The 23,950-nt window shown below is 47.0% G+C and overlaps 1 protein-coding gene across 4 annotated transcripts in view; it reads right to left on the reverse strand.

Moving 5' to 3' along the window:
* Nucleotides 1-674: 674 nt before the first annotated feature.
* ITSN2 (intersectin 2) overlaps nt 675-23,950 on the reverse strand; it is a 126,751-nt gene continuing 103,475 nt past the window's right edge. For all 4 annotated transcript variants that reach the window (XM_070379194.1, XM_070379193.1, XM_070379195.1 and 1 more), the window contains 11 exons: nt 15,395-15,516; nt 13,629-13,735; nt 12,563-12,746; nt 9,925-10,023; nt 8,108-8,275; nt 7,496-7,711; nt 6,791-6,912; nt 6,065-6,147; nt 3,516-3,599; nt 2,942-3,115; nt 675-2,481 (listed from right to left, as the gene is read on the reverse strand). In XM_070379194.1, coding sequence (XP_070235295.1) covers nt 2,324-2,481; nt 2,942-3,115; nt 3,516-3,599; nt 6,065-6,147; nt 6,791-6,912; nt 7,496-7,711; nt 8,108-8,275; nt 9,925-10,023; nt 12,563-12,746; nt 13,629-13,735; nt 15,395-15,516 — 1,517 coding nt within the window. In that variant the 3' untranslated portion in view covers nt 675-2,323. The remainder of the gene's footprint in view (nt 2,482-2,941; nt 3,116-3,515; nt 3,600-6,064; nt 6,148-6,790; nt 6,913-7,495; nt 7,712-8,107; nt 8,276-9,924; nt 10,024-12,562; nt 12,747-13,628; nt 13,736-15,394; nt 15,517-23,950) is intronic.

Consider the following 23,950-nt stretch of genomic DNA (forward strand, 5'->3'; position numbering starts at 1 on the left):
CAAGGTCAGCTGCAGTTTAAAGGTGGCAGTGTTCTCTAGCCCAAGTCTAGTCCCTCAGGTGCCAAGGCACACACTCATTCCCCAGGGCACACGCTGTCCTTGCAGCCACTCAGACTGTGTGATGTCAGTCAGGCTGCTCAGAACCTGGGTCCCCTTTCAGAAGGCGCGGCTATCCCGCTTGTCTGCAGGGTACCGTAATCCCGAAAAAGCACAGGAGGGGCTTGCTGGGCACTCCTCCAGTGTGTGCCCAGTCCTCCCCCGGAAGTGTAGGTAATCTCAGGGTGCACCCTCCCTTCCTCGCCTTTCAGAAAATCAGGCTCCTTTTTATCAGGCGAGAATGTGATTTCTTAAGGAGCAGAGCTGTGTTTCTTGGTCAACAGGGGCGAATGGAGTTGCTGGAAGTACTGACATTAACGGCTCTTCTGTAATGTCATAGTCGTCTGACTCACCTCCTGCAGGCTCCTGTGTCCTAAATCTGACAAGAACATGGCACCAGCTGCAGTTCATCACAGTGATAAAGTCCCATAGTCCCAGCTATAGAATTATCCTGTAGCTCTGGTCACAGCTTTTACACCTGCCTGACCCATCAGTGGCAGCCTTAAGATTTGAAAGTCGGCTGGATATCAACCCACACCTGCCTTCTGATCCAACACGGCTCGACTCCCAGAACCCTGTAAAGATCAGCAGTTTGCTCTGCTGTGTGGCTGAGCCTGGCCAGCCCAGCTTTCCCTGCAGTAAGCAACATACTCAGTTGTCTGGGTTCAGGTACTGAGTGTCTCTTCCTTTGACACTGGGGCATATTTCTTTTAGCCAGTCAGTGCCCAGGGTCAATACTGGAATGATGGGTTTTCTTTCAGTTGAATATTCTGAATTATGTTGTCCAGTTTTTCTTTGTCCGTGATCATGTTTAGGCAGAAAACAGAGGGTGTGATGGATGCACATCTGAATCCTTTCTTTCTTCCAGCTTCCAGAGAAGACCTGCTCCTTGAGAAATCAGGCAGGGCTCCTGCAGCCCCGCATGACTCCTTCCAAAAGGCAGTTCTTTTCCCGGCTGTAGTCAGTAACCCAGGGATTTAATGTATAAGGCCTTCTTTGTTATCAATGTTCAGGACAGATTTTACGCTTCAGAATCCAGAAGCCAAGTAAATGGCTGTGGATGTGGCTCCAACAGGACGGGGAGCAGGGGGAGAGAATGGTGCTTTGGAGCTGGACAGGCCGAGGGGCCTGCTGATGATCCTTAATACTTGTGCGTTCCCTTCACGGCTGAGTTCCCCCTGAGGTTTCTACTCAGCAAGGCAAGCAGAGGAGATTAAAAGGGGACCATGTAGCTCCCAGAGACTCAGCCGTCAAAGAAACCAAACCCTAGAAACAGTAGGTATGCTGACCAGAGTCACATAGCAAGTCAGTGGCACTCAAGATGAGGCTCTGGGGCTCCTGCCCGCTCCCTCTGCACATTCTGTCCTGGGTGTGTCTCACTGTTGCAGAAAGGAAATTTGGTTTCGTTACAAGCAGTCCCTGAAATCACCTTTTAAAAAGGCCTTTCACATAGACAGCAAATCAGTCAGGCTTTGAAGCTACATTCATAAACTTATATTTTTATTCTCTTTCTGTACATATTGGCAATGATAAAGCTTAAAGATGCATGTCCTATGACAACGCAAAACAAGGGATTTACATAAATAATTTATACTTCAGAAAGTTAAAGTTGAAAAATATTTTCCGCGTCATTAAGAGTTCACAGTATTTAAAGTAGATCAAGCTTTCTCCCTTAGATTTCAAACTATATTGTCTCAGCAGAGAATGATAACGTCTAGTCAGGAATAAAATGCTCAAGTTTCTGTTCCAGTCAGTGCACGAGTGGACACTGTTTACACAGCAGGCTGTTCCCAAGCTGAGGCTGCAGCGCTTCTTTCCAGTCCTCCTCCTCCTGAGTGGCTGTGACCCAGCAGGGGCCACACGGTGTGGAATGGTTACAGCGTCACCCAAACCACCCACAGTGGACACATTCAACCAAGTGATAACGTCTGGTGGTCTGATGCCTCATTTCCACATAATACTTTGTATCGCCCTGAAAATGGAAACCCTGGCATCCAAACACAGCCGAACATGTTAACACTAATACAAGGCACTGTGCTATGGGGTTTGGTTTATTTCTAGGAAAGATCGTGTTTGCATAGATTGCGAGCGATTTAGTGTGCAATAAAACAGAGGCCCCAGCGCGCATGGCCTTGTGATGGATGAAGCCGCGTGACGCTCCTCCCGCTCAGGGGCAGCACCGGTTGTCTTCTCCGGCCCCAGCCCAGTGGGCAGATCCCTGAGGCCCCTATAGGAGAGTTTTCTGCTCAAAAAGCTGCAGGTCAAAGCGGACCCAGACCTCCCCGGTGGGGACCTCGTGCAGCAGGAGTCGGCGGGTTGTAGGGCCTTTGCTTTCTTGTTCTGTTCGAATTTTTGCCACTGGAACTTCAGTGCGACCCAGGAAATCTGGTGAACAGACATGAGTGTCAAAAGTCTTCTTTAAAAAACTGTTAAACTATCCTGGAGGGAGTGTCTGAAGCAGGATTTATAAAATGTTCGCATCCAAAACAAGTAACTCCTTTTGGTTAATGGCTGTTGGAGACTGAGTGGATGGATACGTGCAGAACAAGGGGTCTGTGTGAAGGAAGCTGCCTGTGGTGACCCCAAGCCTCGCTGGTCAGGGAGTGTCTCACCCGTTCAGCAGGTGCTACGAGCACAGCGTTTCCATCAGGTAAGCAGGGGTGACGGGGTGGGAGACTTGACACATACCTGAGGCCGCCCACCCCTTGCCCCCGAGAAGGGGCCCCACCTGTGGCCACTGAGAGCTCTTGAGGGCCATGGGCTGTATCACTGCCCTTAGGCATTCCAGACCCCGGATCCTAGTGTGTGGGGGGACCTTCATACCCCTTCCTGAGTTATACTTTACCGTCTGGTGAAAACTGATCTCTGTCGAACATGGTAAGACACAGCACGTCCTGATAGAGGTCCTTAATGAAGAACTGGCAGTTAAAATTCCATTTGGGATTTAGTGTGTCCTGGAGGGTTCTGGTGGTGTAGCTCTGGGAGCCCATGCTGATTTCACAGTACGGATTGCTCTTTCCTGAATGAAAAAAAACAAAACGTGGCATGTGATGGAGGGGCCTTCCTGGAGCAGAGCGGATATGGTGTTTCTCTATAGACCATGGCCTGTGGGCTCCGTTCCCAATGCTGAGAGCATCCTAAACCTGGGGAGGAACCAACTGTGAGGGCTTGAGCAGGGCCACTCCCCAAGAGCAGGTGTCATTGCAGCCTGCTTCCTGCTTTCTCCACTCAGAAGCACCGAGGAAGGAGGCATCAGTACCCTCTGGGAAAATAGAGGAAGAATAATTTTGGCCCAATAACCATTTTAGTGGCACTGGAAATACCGACTTTTAAAAAGTGTCCCATTATTCAGTGTACAGAAGAGTCATAAGCAAAGAGCAGGGTTGTTACCACGTCTGTTGAATGAAAGAAGCATTTACCATTTGGTTTACAGGCTTTCAGTTCTGTAGCTTCAATGACATGCACCATCAGACGCCCGATGCCTGAAGACTTCTGAGAGCGAGCTACAAAAGAGGAAGACGAGTGACGTTAATTTCTTCTCTGAGAACACAGACAGTGTAGCTATGGCGCTAAGCTGTAAATACAGTCTATCTTTCTAACCAGCCCCAGCAGTCCCCAGCCATGCCTGCCACCTAAGCAGCAACGGGCAGACCAGCATGGGGCTGCTCTGTGCCTCCGCCCAGGCTGGGTCATCTGCTGGGGCACCCGGCAGCCATCTCTGCCTGTGGGCAGCCTGTGCACTCTTAAACACACAGGTCCAGTCTCACCGTGTATCATAGGCTGCCCGATTTGCAATTCTGGGTCAGTCCATCCCCTCTTCCAGGGGCAATGGTGGAGTGCAGGTTTTTAAAATTCATCCTTGTGTAAACCCCTCAACTGCCTGGCAAGTAGTGATATTCATAACATCATATTATATTCATTCAGCACTCAGAAGCAGCTACCATTTATTGGATACTTACTTTGTGTTGGGCATTTAAATAAGTTATATTATTTAAACTGCAATGTTTACTCTACAGGATAGCTCTTTATAACTGCCATTGTCATATATGAGCAAATGGCGTCTTAGAAATGACTATAACATGTTTATGTCACAGAGTCTCTAAATGGCAAGGTCAAAACTTAAAATGTCAGGCACCAAAGTCTACTTTCTTAGCCATTCCCCATAATTCCAATTACATATAAACACTTTAACTTATAACTTTTACTTAAGACCTTATTCTATTTAAGGAGGTACTCAAAAACGCTTTTAATATGGGGAGAAATGAGTTAGTGAACTCAGATCTTCTTGGTAAATGTAAAGATAGTTAAGCTGGGTTTGCTTGTAGGGGTTTAAAAACTAACAAGAAAGCTGCTTGGTGAGCTCCTGACTTTTCAAAACTCAGGGCAAGTAGAACTTTCTCTGTGAGAAGCAGCTCATCCCCCATGTGTGCCCTCAGCTCAGGAGGCCCTTGCATTCAGTCTCCTTGAAGGCAGGGCTGGGCTGTATTCATTTGCAGGCCTGGTTAAGCCTAGCACAGGGCCTGGCACAGAGTAAGTAATCAATAAATGTCTAAGAATTGAACACATGGAGAGTGCATAAATGTACATACAGATATTGCTGTGAAGCAAAACTAATAAAGAAAAACTTTGATTTATCTTTGACCAATTAAGAGATCATTATATGCTTTCTGAAAAGCTTCAATCATTGATTTTTCAATAGCAAGACTTTAAAGTACCATTAAAATAGGATTCAGTTAGCAAAAGCCAATTTACACATACCTTTCAGGAGTATGTAACAAAATAAGGGAAACCTGAATGAAAAAACATAAAGAGCTGCAACTCCAGCAGCCAGGAACACAAGTGGGAGGACTGGTCAGGGAAGGGCCTCATGCCACAGCCTGGTGGGAGACTGGGGGTCTTACCAGGGCTCTGCCACCATGAAAGGGCAGGATCAGACAGAGAACCATAGACAGGACCACAGAGAGAACATGTGGGACTTGGCAGCTGACTAGAGAGGCCTGGGGAAAGGGGGTGTCAGGGGGCACATTTCCAGCACATGGCCGAGGACAAGAGCTGTGCCCTGAGAGTCTCTGGAGGAGCTACTTCCAGCGGCGGGCGGTGGGGGGGGTGGGGAGGGGAGTGGGGGGTGGGTGGGGGTGAATTCATCCCATGGGAGGGGTGCAGCAGGCGTGTCCGGAGAGCATGGGCTGGAGAGACAGCAGGCCAGCTGCAACCGCTGAAAGCACCACAGAGACATGGTGACATGAGCTGGGGAGGCCCAGAGCCAGGGCAGACTCACGGGGCGCAGTGGGAGGAAGCAGGGCTAGGATGGAGAGCAGGAAAGAAGACTGGGTGCTGGGAGAGCCTCAGGGGTGTCATGGGGGCCTGGGGAGGGAGGGTCCTCAATTTCCTGCTGTTGGGGGTGGTCACTGGTGTCACATGAGCAAGTTTTCTGCACAGGGTGAGGGGACAGCAAGTGAGGGAGAGGGGGAGACTCAAGGTCCACGACCGGGTGTTGGGACAGGGAGGATGGGTGGGTCCCCAGGGGGGGCCAGGGTACAGGCTGGGCCAGGGAGGAGGAGCAGGGTGCAGAGGAGCTGATGGGAATCTTCACAGAGGTGAAGTCTGATGGAGTAAAAGGGACCAACAGGAGGTGGGGCCGGTTATGTGAAGGTCAGACCCTTCTGCCTGCAAACAGAAGTGAAGAGTAAATATGCAGGCAGGAGGGGCAGAGACTCTGTATGCCACAGGGGCATCCTAGGGCTTGTGCTGGACGACCCCCATCTGTGCAGTAGGCAGTGGAGGGGCTCAGGAGGCCCCCTGGAGTTTTGAAATGGCTGTGGAGGACGTAGTGGGCAGCAAGTCTGGTCTTTCAGGCTGTCCCTGTTTAGCCCCTCTCTGCAGCCTGGACTCTGAAGTTGGGACCCCACCCAGTCCCCAGGGCACCCTGGTGTGGCGAACTACAGCCCTCCAGGGCACCACCGACTACCTTGATAGGCCTTCTCCCGCTTCTTCTTTTCGGTGTCGATGTACTGCTCAGACGCGGCCTTGATCTTCTGGACCCAGGCCGTCCTGGAGGAGAAGCAGAGTGCAGCCATCACACACCTCCTTTAGGGTCACTCACCCAGAGCTCCTCACTCGGCTTTGAGAGCTTCCTAATCCTAGACCTAGCGTGAATGCAACTGAAGGGCTCGTTTGCTTATTGAGGATCAAGCTGAGAATTTCTAGACAGTTCTTGGTGGCACCAGGCACTTGTCAGGTGCCGGGCGCACAGAGATGGAAGATGCAGTGACAGCTGAGCACAGTAAATGACGGGCTCTGGTCACGCAGAGGGGGACCTGCACCAGAGGACAGCGGGCATGGCTGGCCGGGCAGGGAGGGAGGAGGCTCCCAGCAGAGGGCAGCGGGCGAGGGCAGGCGTCCCGGCCAGTGCAGGGATGGGACAGGGGGCCTCAGCAGGCGAGGGAGCACAGGCTGCCCCTGAGGGGTCGCAGCAGGAAGTGAGGTGTTGGTCTCCCCCTTCAGAAGACCCAGGACAGACCAGAAGCAGGGTGTTCGCGGTCACCGGGCCGTCTAAAGCCAGGCCTGCCAGTGCGATTGGCAGAGGCGGGGATGAGTAGGGTGGGAGCACAGACTGGAGGTGGGTTATGGTGGAGGGAGAGGTCAGGCTTTCTCCTGGGCCTCAAGGCAGGTCACACATGTAGTCGAGACTGACCTCTCGTTAATGTTGTCTGTTCGGAGGGTGTAGACCCGGTCAATGTGAGAGATGTGGAAGACAGGCTCGTCGCTGGAAGGGTCTGTGGGCAGTTTTACCAAGGCTTCATTCAGGAAAATGGGCTGAAAGAATAAGGGCCAAAACACAGGCTGTGAAATGGGTCGGAACCCTCCACCCACCTATGTCCAGAGCCTTGTCTGTCCCGAAGAGTCTTGCTGAGCAGTGGAGAGGGCTCTAGCTGCCAGAGTCTTTTACTCAGGAGAAAAGAAACTGCTTCCTCTTTCACGAAAGTAAATATCTGGGGTATATCAGCTGTTACTGAAGTGGGGACAGGAGCACCAAGTGTCCATGACTGCTCACGTGACAGGGTCTCTCCACAGGCCCTGACATTCAGCCCTTCGCGTCAGCCTTGGTTTCACAGAGAGACCTGATGCTGAATGCGGACGGAGGCGGGACTGCCTGTTGTGTTTGCCGGGGAAGGAGCTGGAATCCACAGCTGGGATCTACGGAGGCTGTCAGAGGGCAGTGAAGGCCCAGCCACTCGGCTTCCTCCCTGGGAAGTGACTGACAATGGAGGTGTGAGCCATCTGGAGGCAGGTGAAGAGTTCCCTGACGATGGCAAGGGCCCAGGCCAGGAAAGAAGTAGGCCCTGAAGAGAGAGGAAGCACCTCATTATGTGCCTGATGCTACTGCCAGGACACTTACCGTCTTATACATCTTGAACTGAGCATTGGACTTTGAGCTGAAAAGCTTCTCGGAGGCCGAGGAGACTGCGAACTGCTTGACCATGTAGGTGAGAAGCAGGAAGTCGTTGAAGAGGAACCCGTGTAGCTCCTTGTTGCTCTTGGTCTTGTACAGCTTTCCACTATGCAGGAGCTTCCGGGGCCCCAGGCAGTTGGTGAGGGAGTTGAAAACAAGTTGCTTAAAGAGAGAAGAAGGTGTCACTTTGCAAGTCCCAGCACCCCTGGCAAGGTCTTGGCCTGAGGGAGGGGTGGCAGACCTCTCCAGTGGGAATGTAGCTGTAATCTTTTACTTTCACACAGAAGCTCCTTACGTTTATTTCTCTTCAGAGTTCAGACCGGCACAGTGAAAAAGATTACTTAGAAACCCACAGAACACTGACCCAGCTGAATTCAAAGAACACAAAACATAAATCTCTCTATGAGAAAGGACAATGACAACCCAAGAAGGGGGCAGGATGCTGAGTCTGTATGGGCTGAGCTGAGGCGTAGACTGTCTACACTAGGAGAAGGCATGAACCTGGATCCCCACCCACAGCTTGCCGGGCGGCACCCAGCTCAGGCCTGCAGCCCTCACCTCCGCAAGCCCATCGCACTGCACATGCGTCTGGATCCACTCTAGTCGGTCTGAATTTTCCTTCTCTCGAACTCCTTCATTCACTTGAGAGCAGAGCTCCTCTGCCCGCTCAAGGGCCAGCTTCAGAGAGGAGTGGTCTACATGATTCTCTGGGGTGTTCTCCAGAATCTGGAAGAGAGGGGCTGTTTCATGTGGGATGTCTTATGGCTTCCACCTGCCCCACCAGCCCAGGTGCTGGGTGCTGGGAATACAACAGTGAGCAAGACAGTCGTTCACCCTTGAGAGGCTCAGGGGCCCGTGAGCTCTTGGGGAGATAGGTGACTCAGGGACAAGAGGGTGGGCCAAGTGCTATATGGACCAAGCGCCCTGCACTGTGGGTCTCTGTTGGCTCTCTGGCTGAGTCTGGGGGTGGGGGGTGGCGGTGTAAGGGTGCCTCCCAGTAATCCAGGTGAACCCTCCAGTATAAACTGGCTGCACCTTTGATAAGTGTGTTAATTTGCTGCAACCATTCATTATATTTCTGGGGTCACTGATCTTTCTGAAAAATCTGCTGAAAGCAGTGAATCCCCTGTTACAGAATAAAACAATAAAACCATGATGTCAGCATGTAGGAAAATGCACTCATCTCATTCTGAAGTGACTGTACACTCCTGAAGGTAAAAGGATAGAGAATGCATCTTTGTGTGGTTGCTTGGAAATGGGCGGGCCTACCAGTAGACCACTGTTGTCTGGTTTTCTGGGTTCACGGTCCCTCATTCACACTCCCAAAATGTGAAAAACTCTGAAAGCCGAATACTTTTTTCATTACTCATTTGGTGGCAAAACCTGACTTAAACTGAAGAGATGTACTAATTAAGTCTATGCCTAGTGATTATTCATTAACTTCACTTCAGACTCTTAACATGTTAGTTATCAGTGCTGCCCAGGCTTTGCTGGGGTATTATGTAATGCACAGCGTTTGAATTATATTCTGTATTCTGAAAAACATCTGGCCCCAAATATTTCAGGTAAGGGATTAACTGTGGATTACTGTGTATTAATGGGTCCGTCTGGTATCAGAACTGTGACATTAGTTCTGTATTAGTTTTGATGTGGCTAATTAGTTCTGATAGGGTCTAACATGGCTTATAGACTGGTGGTCAAGACATAATCAATAAAAGCAACAGTCTTATGGTATTTCTACTGTGTTTCTTTGTAAGATGACTGAAATTACCTCAACGATTACTTGTGGAATAATCCTTTGAAGGTCTGCCTTCTCCTTAGACGGTTTATTGGCTCAAGGGGCTCACATGGTGTCAAAAAGGTGAATGGAATTTTAGTGGGACTGTGTGGTCAGCAAGCTGAGGTGGGGACCTCAGTGAGGGGACGTGTCTAGGACACTGAGCTGGAGACTCCTGGGATGTCCAGGTTAGGCATTTAGTTGGTAGATGACTGCAGATCTCAGGGGGAAGACTGGACCCCAAGGTTGTGGGACTAACAGGGGACTCTGTCTGGGCTCAAGATGGGCTCCACAGCTGGGGACCTAGAGGGTGTTGTTCTGTCTAGACAACATACATGCATAACCTTGAGAGGCCAGAGGCTTCCTGGCAAGGGGGAGGACAGGCAGCCCAAATGACCCTGGATATGTCTTTTATTTGCCCACGTCCAGGATTTATCTCTGCAGACAACATGTGTGTGTGTCTGTGGGCACACACACACACACTTGGTGCCTGGTGCATCAGACATGGAGTCAGACCACGTGGCAGGTGGCTGGCAGGCTTGGAGGCTCCCTGACCATCAGCCTTGAAGGACCCTGCTTCTCCCCACTGGACACTCACACTTCTGATGAGGAGTGGGTAGCGGGTGATCCTCTGCATGGGCTTCAGCAGGAAGCTGGAAAGGGGCATCCCTTTACACCGAGGGTCAGATGCCAACTTCTGCAAAATAATTGAGAGGCTCGTGAGGAAATCAGAGCCTAAGAAAAACGAGGGAACACTGGAACTACTCCTCACTTTGACATCTTTCAGATTTTGAATTTCTTTTAAAAACTCAGGATCCAAAATGATACCCATCAATTTAACAGTAGGAATATCCCACCTTGTGAGCCAGACCCCACGAATACTTTCAGTTCTTTCTTAAGGTGGTTTTGACAGGCTGTGCGAGCCTTCCCTCCATTACTGAGAGAGACCATGCTCTCTCAGCTGTCTTCCAAGTCCACTGACCTTCTCAGTCTTCCTCACTCCTTTTTTCTTTCCCCCCAGTGTCCCACTGAGTCCCACAGTGTAACCCAGACCATCAATGGAGCCGAATTATTCTCCTTTTCATCTGATGTTCCAAAGGCACCTCAATACCTCAGCATACCTCAAAATGAAGTCCTCGTCTTCTGTCATAAAAGCATCGTCTTCTACCTCTATTCCTATCGGAGTTGGTAGCATCATTCTGCACCCACCCGCCTCCTTCCCACACACCTAGGAGTCACCACTGATGCCAATCTGTCTTCTAAGCAGCTCTTGGTCTCCCCCACCTCTCACTGTGCATCACTGGGCTTCATCAATGACAATACCATTTACTGAGCACCTGGCTGAGTCAGGCTGACACTGTCCTGCTGCTTTTTCTTCACTTGGCTAATTCACACTCATCTCTGAAGACTCAGATTAGCCTCCTCCACTCCAGGGTCTCCCCTCCCTTCCCGTGACCCTTTTCAAGCCCCTATGGCTTTCTTTATCATCACGCCATATCTGGACTGAGTAACACAGGTAGAGGTACCATGTTTGAGTGTCTCTATGACCTCCCATTCAGACTGTAAACTTCAGGAGGCCAAGGACCATATTTATTTAATTCTACACCTTGGAGTAGTACAGGACCTAACAGAGTAGCTAGTACTCTAGGACGATCACTTTTAACAACTGAAAAGTAACACATTTACTATAATTTACCTAATTATTCCCCACTTTAAAAACTGCCCCCTCCTTCTGTTTTTGGATATTCTATGTTTCTAAGATAAACATCTTCAAGCTATATATTTCGATATCTTCTGAGTGTTTTTAAAAACCAGCATTTTAGAATGCAGCTTGTTAGATCTACTTTTAATGTAATCAACACCATGCCTTTTATTTAAAGACTAAACACTTTTTATTTTTGCTATTGTTACAATCGTGGTGATACTGATGTCCTATTTATACTGCTACTTTTATAACTATTTGAAAAAAAATTAAATCTTTTACTATGATTTGGACAGCAAAGAGATCCAACCAGTCCATCCTAAAGGAAATCAGTCCTGAATATTCACTGGAAGGACTGATGCTGAAGCTGAAACTCCAATACTCTGGCTACCTGATTTGAAGAAATGACTCATTTGAAAAGACCCTGATGCTAGGAAAGACTGAAGGCGGGAGGAGAAGGGGATGATGAGAATGAGATGGTTGGATGGCATCACCAACTCAATGGACATAAGTCTGAGTAAACTCCGGGAGTTGGTGATGAACAGGGAGGCCTGGTGTGCTGCAGTCCATGGGTTCACAAAGAGCAGGATATGACTGAGCAACTGAACTGAACTGAGAAGGTAAATGTCCTATATTTAATACTATAATTGATAATTAAAACATTCACATATACTCATAATTCTACATTTATCTAATTATTCTGGTGAATGTTTGTTTCTGTGATCTTGGGTTTCTTTCTATGCTTTTCTTCTAGTTCATTTCCAGGCAACCCCTTGCCTCCCACCGATTGAAGGGTTCTGTCCTCAGTGCTTTATATTGAACCATTTTTGCATTCCTGAGATCATAGTAAGATAAATAAATAAAATTAGCATTACTATGTGCTGGTCTCTGTGCTAAAGTACTTTAAAAGTAATATCTGATTATCTCCAGGTTACAGATGAAGGGACTGAAGGCACCAAGTGTTAGGAAAGTCGCCCCAGTTCCACAGTGGACTACAGTGTTGGGGCTGGGATTTCAGCCCACACAGTTGGAAGTCTGTTTCGTTACAAGCATGATATTGTGTTGCCTCCTGGAATGATCTGATTTGGTTACGTAAGCTATTTTATATTCTTCCTTTGAATAAGACGGGTATAAAATTAAAACAATTTACAAAATTAAGAAAGTAACATTCTGGATGCTTTTTGGAGTAGAAAATAGCTGGTTTACATTAAGTAGGCTTAAAAAAAAATGCTATTTAAGATGGGCAAAATAATGGTCCCAGAGCCAAGAAAAAATTCAATTCAACAGGAAAGGCAACTCAAAGCAGTCAGAAAATTCTCTGCCATATTTGTGTTTCCCCCCGTGGACAGAGGAGCCTGGTGGGCTACAATCCATGGGGCTGCAAAGAGGCAGACACGACTGAAGCAACTGGGCACACACAGAAAGTGACGATCATACCCGTCTCTACTCCTGAGGCCTCCCAGAGGCCTCCACACGCCTCTGCCTCCTGGTTCAGAATAGGGCTGGCCTGCCTGCGTTCCCGGGATGGAGTTACCTTTAAAAATTCTTTGAAGTCTGCGTGTTCGTCTGTCTTCTGCTGTAACAGGGCTGCTCCATTAAGCTGACAGCTGCAGAAGCGGATGTAGGCCTGCATGTGGGACAGCTCAGCGGCCAGGATGTCCCCGATCATGTGCACGGGCATCTTCTCACCCCCGGTCTTCTTCCGCACCCGCAGCGCCCTGCAACCAACACACTCTCTCTCATTTCTTGTTTAACTGAGTGTCCGTCGCCAATGAACAGTGAATATCTTGGGAGACTAACAGTAATAACGACCAGCGAGTTACCTAAAGATCTCTAGCACTATGGGGGAAAAGTCAGGAGGAGGAGGCAGTTAGGACCTAAAGCTCCGCCTGCCCAGCCAACCTGGGTGAACTGTGAGCAAAGAAGAAAAAATGAAGACTCTGCGCTTGGGTGTTCCTCGGTCTTTGGAACTCTTTTGGTTTCAGCTTAGTTTCTTAAAAAAGTTTCTTTTGAAAGTTTTCTAACTTGTTTTCAGCTGAACCAAGAAGAAAGAAATTTCTATTCTCCGCAGGAGAAGTAAGGGAGCAAGAGTCCGCAGAGGCCGGGTGTGGAGGTGAAGGTAGCGGTGGACACTGTGCCCAGAGAGCTGCTAAACCTCAAGAAGTGGGGAGAAGCAGCGAGTGTGGGGTGGCTCAGAGCTCCCCCAGGAGCCTGTCCTCGTGGGCGGAAGGGACAGAATTTCACACTGCGCTTAGAGGACTGCCAGTCCAGCTGCTTATGTCTGGGACATAAGCTGTGGCTTCTCTCCTGACTCTAGCTGATACAGAGTCAAGTATGGTTTGGAATCATATGTTAATGTATTGTTTAATGACTTCATTTTTTCTTTACTTAATCAAATATTTTGTTATATTTTGCTTCAATAATGATGTAGTTTACAGTACATTACAGTTAGCATTTCATAAAATAATAACAGAAAGCCTGAGGGAGAGGAGAGCAGTGGAAGTCCTCTGTTAAGCAGCTCAGTTGCAGGGAGTGAAGTGGAAGTCTTGGTCCCAGGGCTGGGGTGGCCGCTGCTACCAAAAGCGGTGCTCACAACTCACTTCAGCAGCTTCGTGTTAGCCATGATGAGCTCCTTCCAGTTAACAAAGATCAGGGCCATCTCTCCTTCAGCGAGAAAACCTGGCTCTGTTATTCGTTTCTGAAAAACCTAGATTCAGAACAAGAAAAGGAAGTCAGCTCTAGGGCAGTACACAGCCTGTGTGGTCTAAAGGAAATGAGATCTTCGTACTCAGAAACCAGCAAGAGCAAGGTACTTTTATATAAACATACACAGACTGTTGAATTTTAAACTGCAAAATTACCCTACGTTTTGCTATTTCGGCTCCTCTCAGGGCTGATTCTGAGGACTGAATCCAGCAGTCCCATCACGGAGAGTCTCATATCCACCTCCTAGGGGTCTTACACAGGTTAATTAAACCGTGAGCATAAAGCACCCCACACCAGGAGGGCCTGCAGAACTGAGGGAGCAGGACTGTTGTCAGATTGCACCACAGGAGTCTGGAAGCAGTTAGTGAAAAGTGCAGCAAAAGAAACACCGATGCCTCACCTCACCCTCAATGCTGACCACCAAGCACATGTGGATTTCAGAGGCTGGCTGACCGAAGGGGAAGTGATAACACTTTACACTGGTAGTCCATAGAACTTAAGGTTTCACAAAGTTCTGATATGCACACACATGCATGTGTGTGTGTGCATACATGCACATGTGTGTGTAAGTTTCTCAGTTAACTTCACAGATGATGATGTAGGTCATGCTGAGTCAGGTATTATTATTTCCAATGGACCCATGAAGAAATGAAGGCTGAGAGTGATGTCCTCAAGGTCACAAAGCTAGTTTCCACTAAACAACTAGGAAATGACTTTAAAAGCCTTAAGGAAATGGTGACATCATCTGAGACACCTCTCTTCATGTGTAATCTCTCCAAAATACATGTGACATTACTCTGTTGAAACTGTTCTAAACTGACATTTATAGCATCGAGCTGAACCTGGAGTCCAAGAACTCGGATAAGTCTATGGACTGACATTTCTAAACCTCTATGGTTTCAGAGTCAGATGGAAGATGCTTGGATGCTCCTATGGGAGAGAGAGACCTGGAAACAAGGTCACTCTGCTCTGAGGCACTCTGGAAGGACAGGGAGAGCATCTGATTGTACTTTCATCCGCTGATTGACTTGTGTTACTGTTTATGCCTTCTGTTGACCGGCTTAGCGTCAGCCTCAGTGAGTAGAGCAGAGGAGGATGTGGTGGCCGGGTCCTTTCAGGGAGGGAATGCTGATGAGAATGCTGTCCACTCACCTGTGGACAGTGCTTTTCACCCTAAACCCCTGACCCTGACTTGACGCCTCACACCTGAGAGGGTCTTATGAGGTGGCAGAGTGGTTTTCCAAACTGATAAAAACATTAGAGGAACACTCCCACTGCCTCACAACTCCACTGGAAACAACTAAACTTTATGAAAATGTCAGAAATGTCAGGTGTCAGATTGGCAGTGCAGACATCGTGATAGCAAAGTCTGAGGCAGCACGTTTGCGTCAAGCCTTCCCACCCAGGCTGTACCTTTGTCCTTCCTGACGAGGCCACCTCACAGCCCACTGAGGCACCGAGCGCCCCTTCTCTCCTCATTCTGAATGACTTAATCTGACAGCAAGAGCTGACTTGAGACCGTCAAGGCCCCTCCAACAGGCAGAGAAAGCATTCGGAGGGTGTGAGAGCGCCTGTCGCTGCTGGTGACTCCACTGTCAAAGGCGACACCCTGCTACGAGCCCCCACACTGTAGGGAGCCCGCAGAGCCTGGCGCCCTTACCTCCACGACGAGCTGCAGGTCGTCCACGTAGCGCTCCTCCGTCTCAATCAGCTCATGGATGTAGCCCTGCCTCTTCCTTTCCACCGGCTGCATGGTGTCCAGTGTTTGGAGATCAGCACACCCTGTGGAAAAGCAGGGTAGAGTTTCAAAATATTACTTTCTTCTCCTGGAAGGAAAGAGACATCTACTGGGAGGATGCACTGAGTTTACCAATATTGCCTCCAAAGAATCCCATGGCCAGCCAAAGGGCCCTGGGACCTGGGAGAGCAGAGCAGTGTACACTGCGGAAGCTGGATTCACCATCGGCCCCTCGGTGCTCCACTGCTGCTCTTAGCAACGCCTGTAACGGCTCAATGTGGCCTGAATGTCTAAGGAAGTTATGACAGTGTGAAGGACTTTCAGAAACAGCCTCAAAGAGGCCTTAAACTGTGCTGAGCTTGTGAAGAACCTATGCTCTTCTAGCCATCTCAACACATTTTCAAACTATTGTAATAATTAAAGGAATCAAATGCTTGAGAACAGTGTTTTCCAAATTGCAGGTCATGAGCCATTTGTGAGTCATTCTATCAACAGATTTTTTAAACAGAAACAAAACAAAATTAACAAATGAATAGAAGCTACCATGTATACAAGGGGCTTCCCAGGTGGCGCCAGTGGTAGAGAACCCGCCTGCCAATACAGGAGACATAAGAGACACGGGTTTGATCCCTGGGTCATGAAGATCCCCTGAAGGAGGGCATCGCAACCCACTCCAGTATTCCTGCCTGGAGAATCCCATGGACAGAGGAGCCTGGCGGGCTGCAGTCCACAGGGTCGCAAAATCAGACACGACTAAAGTGACTTAGCATGCGCCACGTAAACAGGATCGGTAAGTACTGTCCTGAGAAAATTTTCAGTTAGGTATGTATTTGTGGATGTAAAATGTAGTTCTTACTGTGAGCTGCTGTTTAAAAAGTGTTTGAGAAACATTTCTCTAGATTTCCCAAAGTTAAGTGATCAATGAGGAAACCTAAAGTGCCCAGAACCCAGCAGTTCCCAGCAGGAACACTACCTCAAACCTAGGAAACAAAGAACTGGTGGTTCAGGCTACTCTGCAGCCACAGAGCCTGAGGGTGGCCCAGGGCAGTCTCGCATGGCGTCAGGGTGAGAAATACCGCATTCACTTCAGATCAGTGCACAGGCAGAGCTCAGTGTCAAACTGAAGTGACGTTAATCTCAGAGTCGTTGGGTTAGAAACTGAAGGCTTGGCTTACGTACAAGAGGAGGGGAAAGGCCTCAGAAAGCCCTTATCAGACAAAAAGAAAAAGCAGGTAGGGGCCCCGCCAGTGACAGCAGTAGGCAGTCGCAGTGTGTGTCTGAGAGGCAGACAGGAGGGCAGCAGGAAGGTCTGGGGAGTGAGGCGCAGGAGCAGGGGCAGCCGTCAGCGGCCTCTGCAGACAGCGGAGTTTGGATCAAGGCAGATGTCCGCTCGGGGTCCACCGCACAAAGCCACAGGGGTGGAAAAGGCCAGGATCAGACCAGGCTTTTAAAGGAGGTTCTCTTTCTGACTGCTTCGGAATGTTTATGTGTTTTGTAGAGATTGGGCCTTACAGAGAGTTGTGAAGACAGCTGTTCTACTTTCTGCACATGCTGCCGACAACTTAAAAAAAATTACTCCCACGGTCAAACAAAAATTGAATTAAGGCGGGTTCCGTTTGGTGGTACCAAGAAGAGAGCACGGTGCCAACTGTCATGGTCAAACTTCTCAGGCTTTTCTGGGGACTGTGTTTCACCCTGTTCTGCAGGGAGAACTGTAGGAATGAGCAAGAACTGGGACAAGCAAGGCTGCCTCGTGCCCCTGCCTGCCCCGGCTCTGCAGCCAGGAGGCCGGGGGAGGCTGGTGCCTGGGGCCAGTGTTGCTGGTGGTGGTGTTGCTGATCACCCACCACCCAGCTGACTCTGGTGGAAGCAATGGCAACAGTTTCTAAGGCTGCTCCACCTCTTTGCTGGTGGTTTACAAATCTTGGTCCTTCATATTCTGCCACATTCACATTCTAGCTCTACTACTACTTAGATAACATTTTTGTCCATGTTTGAGCAAAATACCTAGGGAAATCATGGGTTCGATGTGCTGGTTACGTTTCTTCTAATAGTCACCACCATAAACATGTAACCATTAACATCAATTGAATTCTCCTGGGCCCTCTTTTTGCAGCCATTGTGTTGGGCACCAACAGGATATCACACTTTAGGAAAGAATGATGTATGTTAAAACCTGCAAGCATTGGCCTGTCTGTTCAGTGTCTGCGAATAATAGGAATAGTCTCAAGTAGTTTATTGTTTCTAAAGCTGGAACATACATGACGTTAGCTTCATCAGGATGAATGTGGGACAATCCTTGTACTAATACCCTGGCTGAAATTTGTGCATTTCATTACTTATGGTTCTTAAATGTTTATCCTCAAAATTTCTAACCTGACCCCTACCATCACTTTCAGATGCTCTTATCTCTGATGTCAGGGAAAAAAAAATACAGGCATGATGCCCCTTTAACTTCCTGCCTGTCTCCCTGCTCACTTATCCCTGTACTTCCTGCCTGTGTCAGGGGCCAAGAGGATCCCACTTTTTCCAGAAGCCAGAATCCCTAATCCACCCTCTCTGGCAGGACCCTTCGCCGCCCTTCCACTTCCCCTTTCAGTCCTCAGTGGTCCCTCCAGGCTATGAACACAGTCACGTGTCCCTCCTACCACGATATTTACAACAAACACACTCATTCCTTCAATGCTGCTCCTTCCTCAGACACCCGTCTCTAGTCTTACTGCCAAATGGCTCTAGAGGGGTCTGTCATTCACTCCCCCCGACCCCAGCTCTCTCTGTCACCTCTCCAACTCAGAGTCACTGGTTTCTGTCCCACTGCTCCACTGACACTGCATTTTGCTTTTGTTTTTTAACTTTTAATTTTATACTGGAGAATAGCCAATGATGCTGTGATAGTTTCAGGTGAACAGCTAAGGGACTCCGTCATGCACAAACATTGTATCCATTCTCCTCCAAACTCCCCTCCCATCCAGGCTGCCAGGGAACACTGAGCAGAGTTACCTGTGCTATACAGTAGGTCCTTGTTGGTTATTAATAAATAGAGCAGCAAGACACTGCTTTTGTGAAGGTAATGACGACTCAGCATTGCCAGTCCAGAGACCCCTGGGAGCTCACATTCTCCTGTACCTGCGCACAGCCCTGACACCTCTGATGAGCTGCTGCTTCCAGCCCTCCGGTCTCTCCCTCAGCCCCTGTCACTCTCCTCTTCCCGGTGTGTCCTTCTGCATTTCTGCTTCTGCCTGCCTCCAGACTCTCTGCTTCCCCCAGTCCAGCAAACACTACAGTGTATTCCTGGCATTCCTGACCTGCAGGGTCAAATGAGTGTGGGCAAAGCTACAGATGTCCTTCTCTGCTGGGGTCACAAGGTGCATGGACATACCAAGGCTCTGAGAAATCCTGCTCTAAAGAAACATTCAGTTTGAGTGAACTCAAGAGCTGCCCACACTTACTTGACCCTCTGTTTGGAGGGGAGAGTGACTCTGTCGAGAACTGAGGAATTAGGGTTTATGGATAGAATACACCCCTCTGCCATCCTCTACACCTGCACTGTCCAATATGGGACCCATCAGCAACATGTGACTACTCAGCACTTGAACCTCAGCCAGTCCAAATAGAGAAGTGCCATAAATGTGAAATATACACCAGACTTTAAAGACCCAGTACAAACATCCCGGAATGTAAAATAATGCATCAGTACCGAAATTGTTACACCAATTAAATATTGAAATGATAGTATTTTGGATAATGCTGGGTTAAGTAAAAATAATTATTAAAATTAATTCCATCTGTTTCTTTTTTACTTTTTAAAAATGTAACTGCTAGAAACTTTTAAATTACATATGGGCTTATATTTGTGACTTACATTATATTTATATCGAACAGCTCAAGCCAGCTGCTACATTTTTTTATCAGGTTTCCTCCCTGATGGAAATGTTCAATGGCTGCTGTTTTTTTGCAGAATGAGGTCCTAACTCGGGGGGAGCACAAGGCTCCGGAGTCTCCTGAATCCAGCAGCGGCCTGCCTCTGAGCGTGCCGCCCACCTTCTGGCCACCCTGGCCTCATGATGTGCTGCATCAGTCCTCACGATGAGCTGTACACACTGGCCATGGCGTGGCTGTTTCCACTTCTGTCCTGGGCTCTGTCCATAGCCCTTCTCCACCCAGAAGCCATCTCATTACCCCTTCAGGGTGCAGCTCACATGATCCTTCTCTGGGGAAACCTCTCCCATCCCCTGTCCCACTTGCTCCCACACTGCATCTCCTTCATGTTTCCATGATACTGGTTTGCATCTATATTATAATACTTCACATAATGTGACTTGTAGTTCATCTGTATACAGTTAGTATGACCATCTCTCCTAATGGAGGTCAGGCACTGTGTCTGACAGTCTATAACATAACACTTAGCAGTGCTTTTGCCCATGGAGGTCAGGAAATACTTATTGAACGGAAGACTATTTTGTCATCTCCAGACCCAATTCTCATCTTTCCCTGCTCTGCTCTATACTTTTGTCTTACTGAAGCACATCTCTTAATGGTTCCTTTAGTCACATTCGTGGTATTAGTGGTAAATACTTTCAAATTTTGCCTGAAAATGGCTTTATCTCCCCCCCTTTCATGAATAGTATAATTAAAATTCTAGTTTGACAGTTATTTTTTCTTAACACTTCCTATTGTTGGGTTGAGTTGTGTGCAGTCAAGTCTGACTGCTGTTCCCATATAGTTATTCTGCTCTTTCTTGCTTACTATTTTCAACATTTTTTTTCTCTTTGGTGTTTTGCAATCTAGGTATGTATGGGTTTATTTTTTTCCCCAGAAGTCACTGTTCTTCGGAATCTGTGGAGTCACATCTTTCATCAATTCTAGAAAATTCTCAACCTCTAACCAGGCCAAACTCTAAGGCTACTTTTGTAAGCTCCTTCCTTACTTGGCTTCTGCTTGGATTTGGTTAACGAGAGGAGGCTCCATCAGGATACTGAAGACTATTAGGATAGACTAGGAAAAGAATCCTCCTGCCACAACAGTGAGATGACAAGAAAGCATTTAGTCCCCGCTGGGTAAAGAACAGAAATGCCTGGGCTGCATCTCACATAAATTTGGAGTTCAAGAACTCCTGAACTGATGAATTAACACAAAAATTAATTTCTGGCTGGTGATACCTTCAGGGTGCTTGCCCAGAGAAAACGTACAACTGGTCTGGAGGGTCACTCTCACAACCTTGGTTCCACAGGGTTTACAAAGAAAAACCAAGTCTTGCTAAAGCTGAGTTCATAGTAAAAAATTACAAAAAACAAGGACAGACTCCCCATTCATTTTGAGGATTAGAGCTGCAAGAACGTTAGAACAAAAGGGGGTATAAAATATGTATGTTTAAAATAACTCAAGATATATATAATGTACTTGAAATCCTAAGTAGGGTCTAAAAAACCAATAGGCAGATTTGAAAAAGAAATGAACAGAAAGGTAAATATTATCATAATATTAATAGATGAGATAGCTGATCAAACACATCTGAGAAAACAATTAGTAAATCTGAAAAAGAGCTGAAGAAATTACTTAGAATAGAGCCCAGAAAGACAAAAAAATGGAAAACATAAAATTAAGGTTAAAAGATACGGAGGAGGAAATGACAAGGCCTTACATACATCTAATAGGAGTCAAGGAAGGGAGAATAAAAAGAATGGGAAGAGATAATATTGAGAGAATGGTTGATAATTTTCTAGAACTGATGGAAGTTATGATTATACAGATTCAGGAGCAACAATGACTCCTGGGAAAAAAATAAAATAAACCCATACCTAGACTGCAAAATGCCAAGAAGAAAAAATTGTTGAAACAGTAAGAGAGAAGGGGCAGAACAATTACACAGGAACAGCAATCAGACCTGGCTGTAGGCAATGCAACCCAAGAATAGGGAGTGTTGAGAAAAAGTAACCGTCAAACTAGAATTCTAATTATACTATTTTTCATGGAAGAAAGAAAAGAAAGAAGCACTCAGTCATGTCTGACTCTTTGCAACCCCGTGGACTCCTCCGCCCATGGGATTCTCCGCCCATGGGATTCTCCAGGCAAGAATACTGGGGTGGGTTGTCATTTCCTTCTCCAGGGGATCTTCCCAACCCAGGGATCGAACCAGGGTCTCCCGCATTGCGGGCAGATGCTTTACCCTCTGAGCCACTAGGGAAGCCCATTTTTCATGGAAGAGGGGGAAATAAAGGCATTTTCAGGCAAAGTTTGAGAGTATTTACAACTAATAGATGAGATTAAAGGAACTGTTAAGAGATGTACTTCGGTAAGAAAAAAATTGAAAAGAGAAATAAAGAGATGCAAAGGGTAGTAGAAAAAAGAGAATGGTGAGCACAAATATTAGTAATGATGTGAAAAAAGTTATTTATATTAGAAAATAATAATGACTAAGTGGGATAAATTCAGTATGAATTTTTTAAAAAGAAGCAAAGAAAATACACGGTAAATAAAACATATCTAAAAAGATAGATATAAATAAAAGTATCAAACAGTTCTAATAAATGTAAATAGCTTAAAACTATCAGTTAAAAGAGAGATTCCAGACTGGATAAAAAAAAAATTCAGCTAGATGCTATTTACAAAGACACCTAATATGTAAAGTAACAGAAATATTAGAAGTAAAGGACTGGAAAAAAACTATCCAAATGCAAAATATAAAAGAGCAGTGTGTGGGGGGATTTATTAGCAACAGACAAAACAGGATTTCAAGGACTGTATAAGAAAATATCATAAACAACTCATGAAAATGTAATAATTCTTATTTGCAACAGGAGCACTTCAAAATCTAAAATAAAAAGCTGACAGAATTATGTCCCCCAAAAAATAGAGAAAAAAGAAAAACTAAAAAATCTATCATTGAAGTAGTAGATTTTAATATATTTCTCTTAATGAAAATCAGTAAGAATATGAAAGATTTGAACACAATTAACAGGGCTCATATAATGAGAATATAAACAAGAGAATACACATTATTTTGCTCAGGCAACCAGAGACATCTTTGATACTTTTCTTCTTCTCACACCTCACATTCAATCCACCTATAGCTCCATCTTCAAAACAGATCAGAGTGGTCCATAATCTGACCACGTCCTACCTCATCCACCACCATCATTTTGATCCCCTCCAACCCCCAATGTAATCTAGCAAGCCAGAGCTATTCTATTAAAACATAGCAGGTCATGTCACTCCTTGGATCAAAACCCTTCAATGGGGTGTTCTCACTCTGAGAAAAAGTCAAAGTTCTTAAAATCAGCCCACAAGAAACAATCTCCCCCATCTCCGTGGATACCTCTGTCCTCGCTGCCTCCTCCTCTTGCTCCTTTCTCATTCCGGCCACCCTGACCTCTGTGCTGCTCCTCAAGCATCACAGGCATGCTCCTTGCATGTAATGTTCCCTCTATCTAGTGACCTTCCACGTGTCCACAGTGCTTCCTTCCAGATATCCATCATATCTGTCTAGTCTTTGCTCACATCACCATGTCAGAGAAGCTCTGAGTAGTCAGTTTGAAACTGAAATCCCTCTGCATCCATCTCTCCCCACCCAGCACTTTCTTTCCCTAACTTGCTTCAATTTTCTAAGATTTCACGTACTTACTCGTCTTGTTTTGTCTGCTGCTGCTGCTAAGTCGCTTCAGTCGTGTCCAACTCTGTGCAACCCCATAGACGGCAGCCCACCAGGCTCCCCCGTCCCTGGGATTCTCTAGGCAAGAACACTGGAGTGGGTTGCTATTTCCTTCTCCAATGCATGAAAGTGAAAAGTGAAAGTGAAGTCGCCCAGTTGTGTCCAACTCTTAGCGACCCCATGGACTACAGCCTACCAGGCTCATTCATCCATGGGATTTTCCAGGCAAGAGTACTGGAGTGGGGTGCCATCTCTTTCTCCCTGTTTTGTCTTACCCTACTCAAATATCAGCTTCAAGAGGACAGGACTTTTTATCTATTTTACAATCTTCTATGTCTCCAGTGGCTGACACATAGTAGTAGGTTTTATAAGTATTTAAAATCACGATGATATGAAGATAGACTCTGAGCTGCAGGAGATGGTGCATCGATATTAACTACAGGAAGTCAGAGAATGTTGAAAACATCCTGGGAAGTTCTTTCTGATAGACAATAAGAATGGGAAAGCAGGAGAAATGAGAGATCATGGCTACTATCAGGTCAAAGTTCCCAAAGAAATAATGAGTGGTAGGCTGGGCCACAAGACCCCTCCAACCACGTCCCCCCTCCCCACATACACTTGTTTTTTAGGATGTGGAGACTGAGAGACAAAATATGAAGAATGAATAATGGTTATGAAAACTCTGTGTCCCACTATAATTGGGAACCACTTTTCTAAATTACAGTGCAAGCAAGAAAATGAGGCATCTTCGCAGATAGCTGCGAAGATTCCAAAAAGTGAAGGACAAAAGGCAATCTGTGATGACTGACACAAAGAGGGCTTGTTCAGAT

Source organism: Bos mutus, chromosome 11 (genome assembly GCF_027580195.1).
Source record: "Bos mutus isolate GX-2022 chromosome 11, NWIPB_WYAK_1.1, whole genome shotgun sequence".
In the NCBI taxonomy this organism is placed as follows: domain Eukaryota; kingdom Metazoa; phylum Chordata; class Mammalia; order Artiodactyla; family Bovidae; genus Bos; species Bos mutus.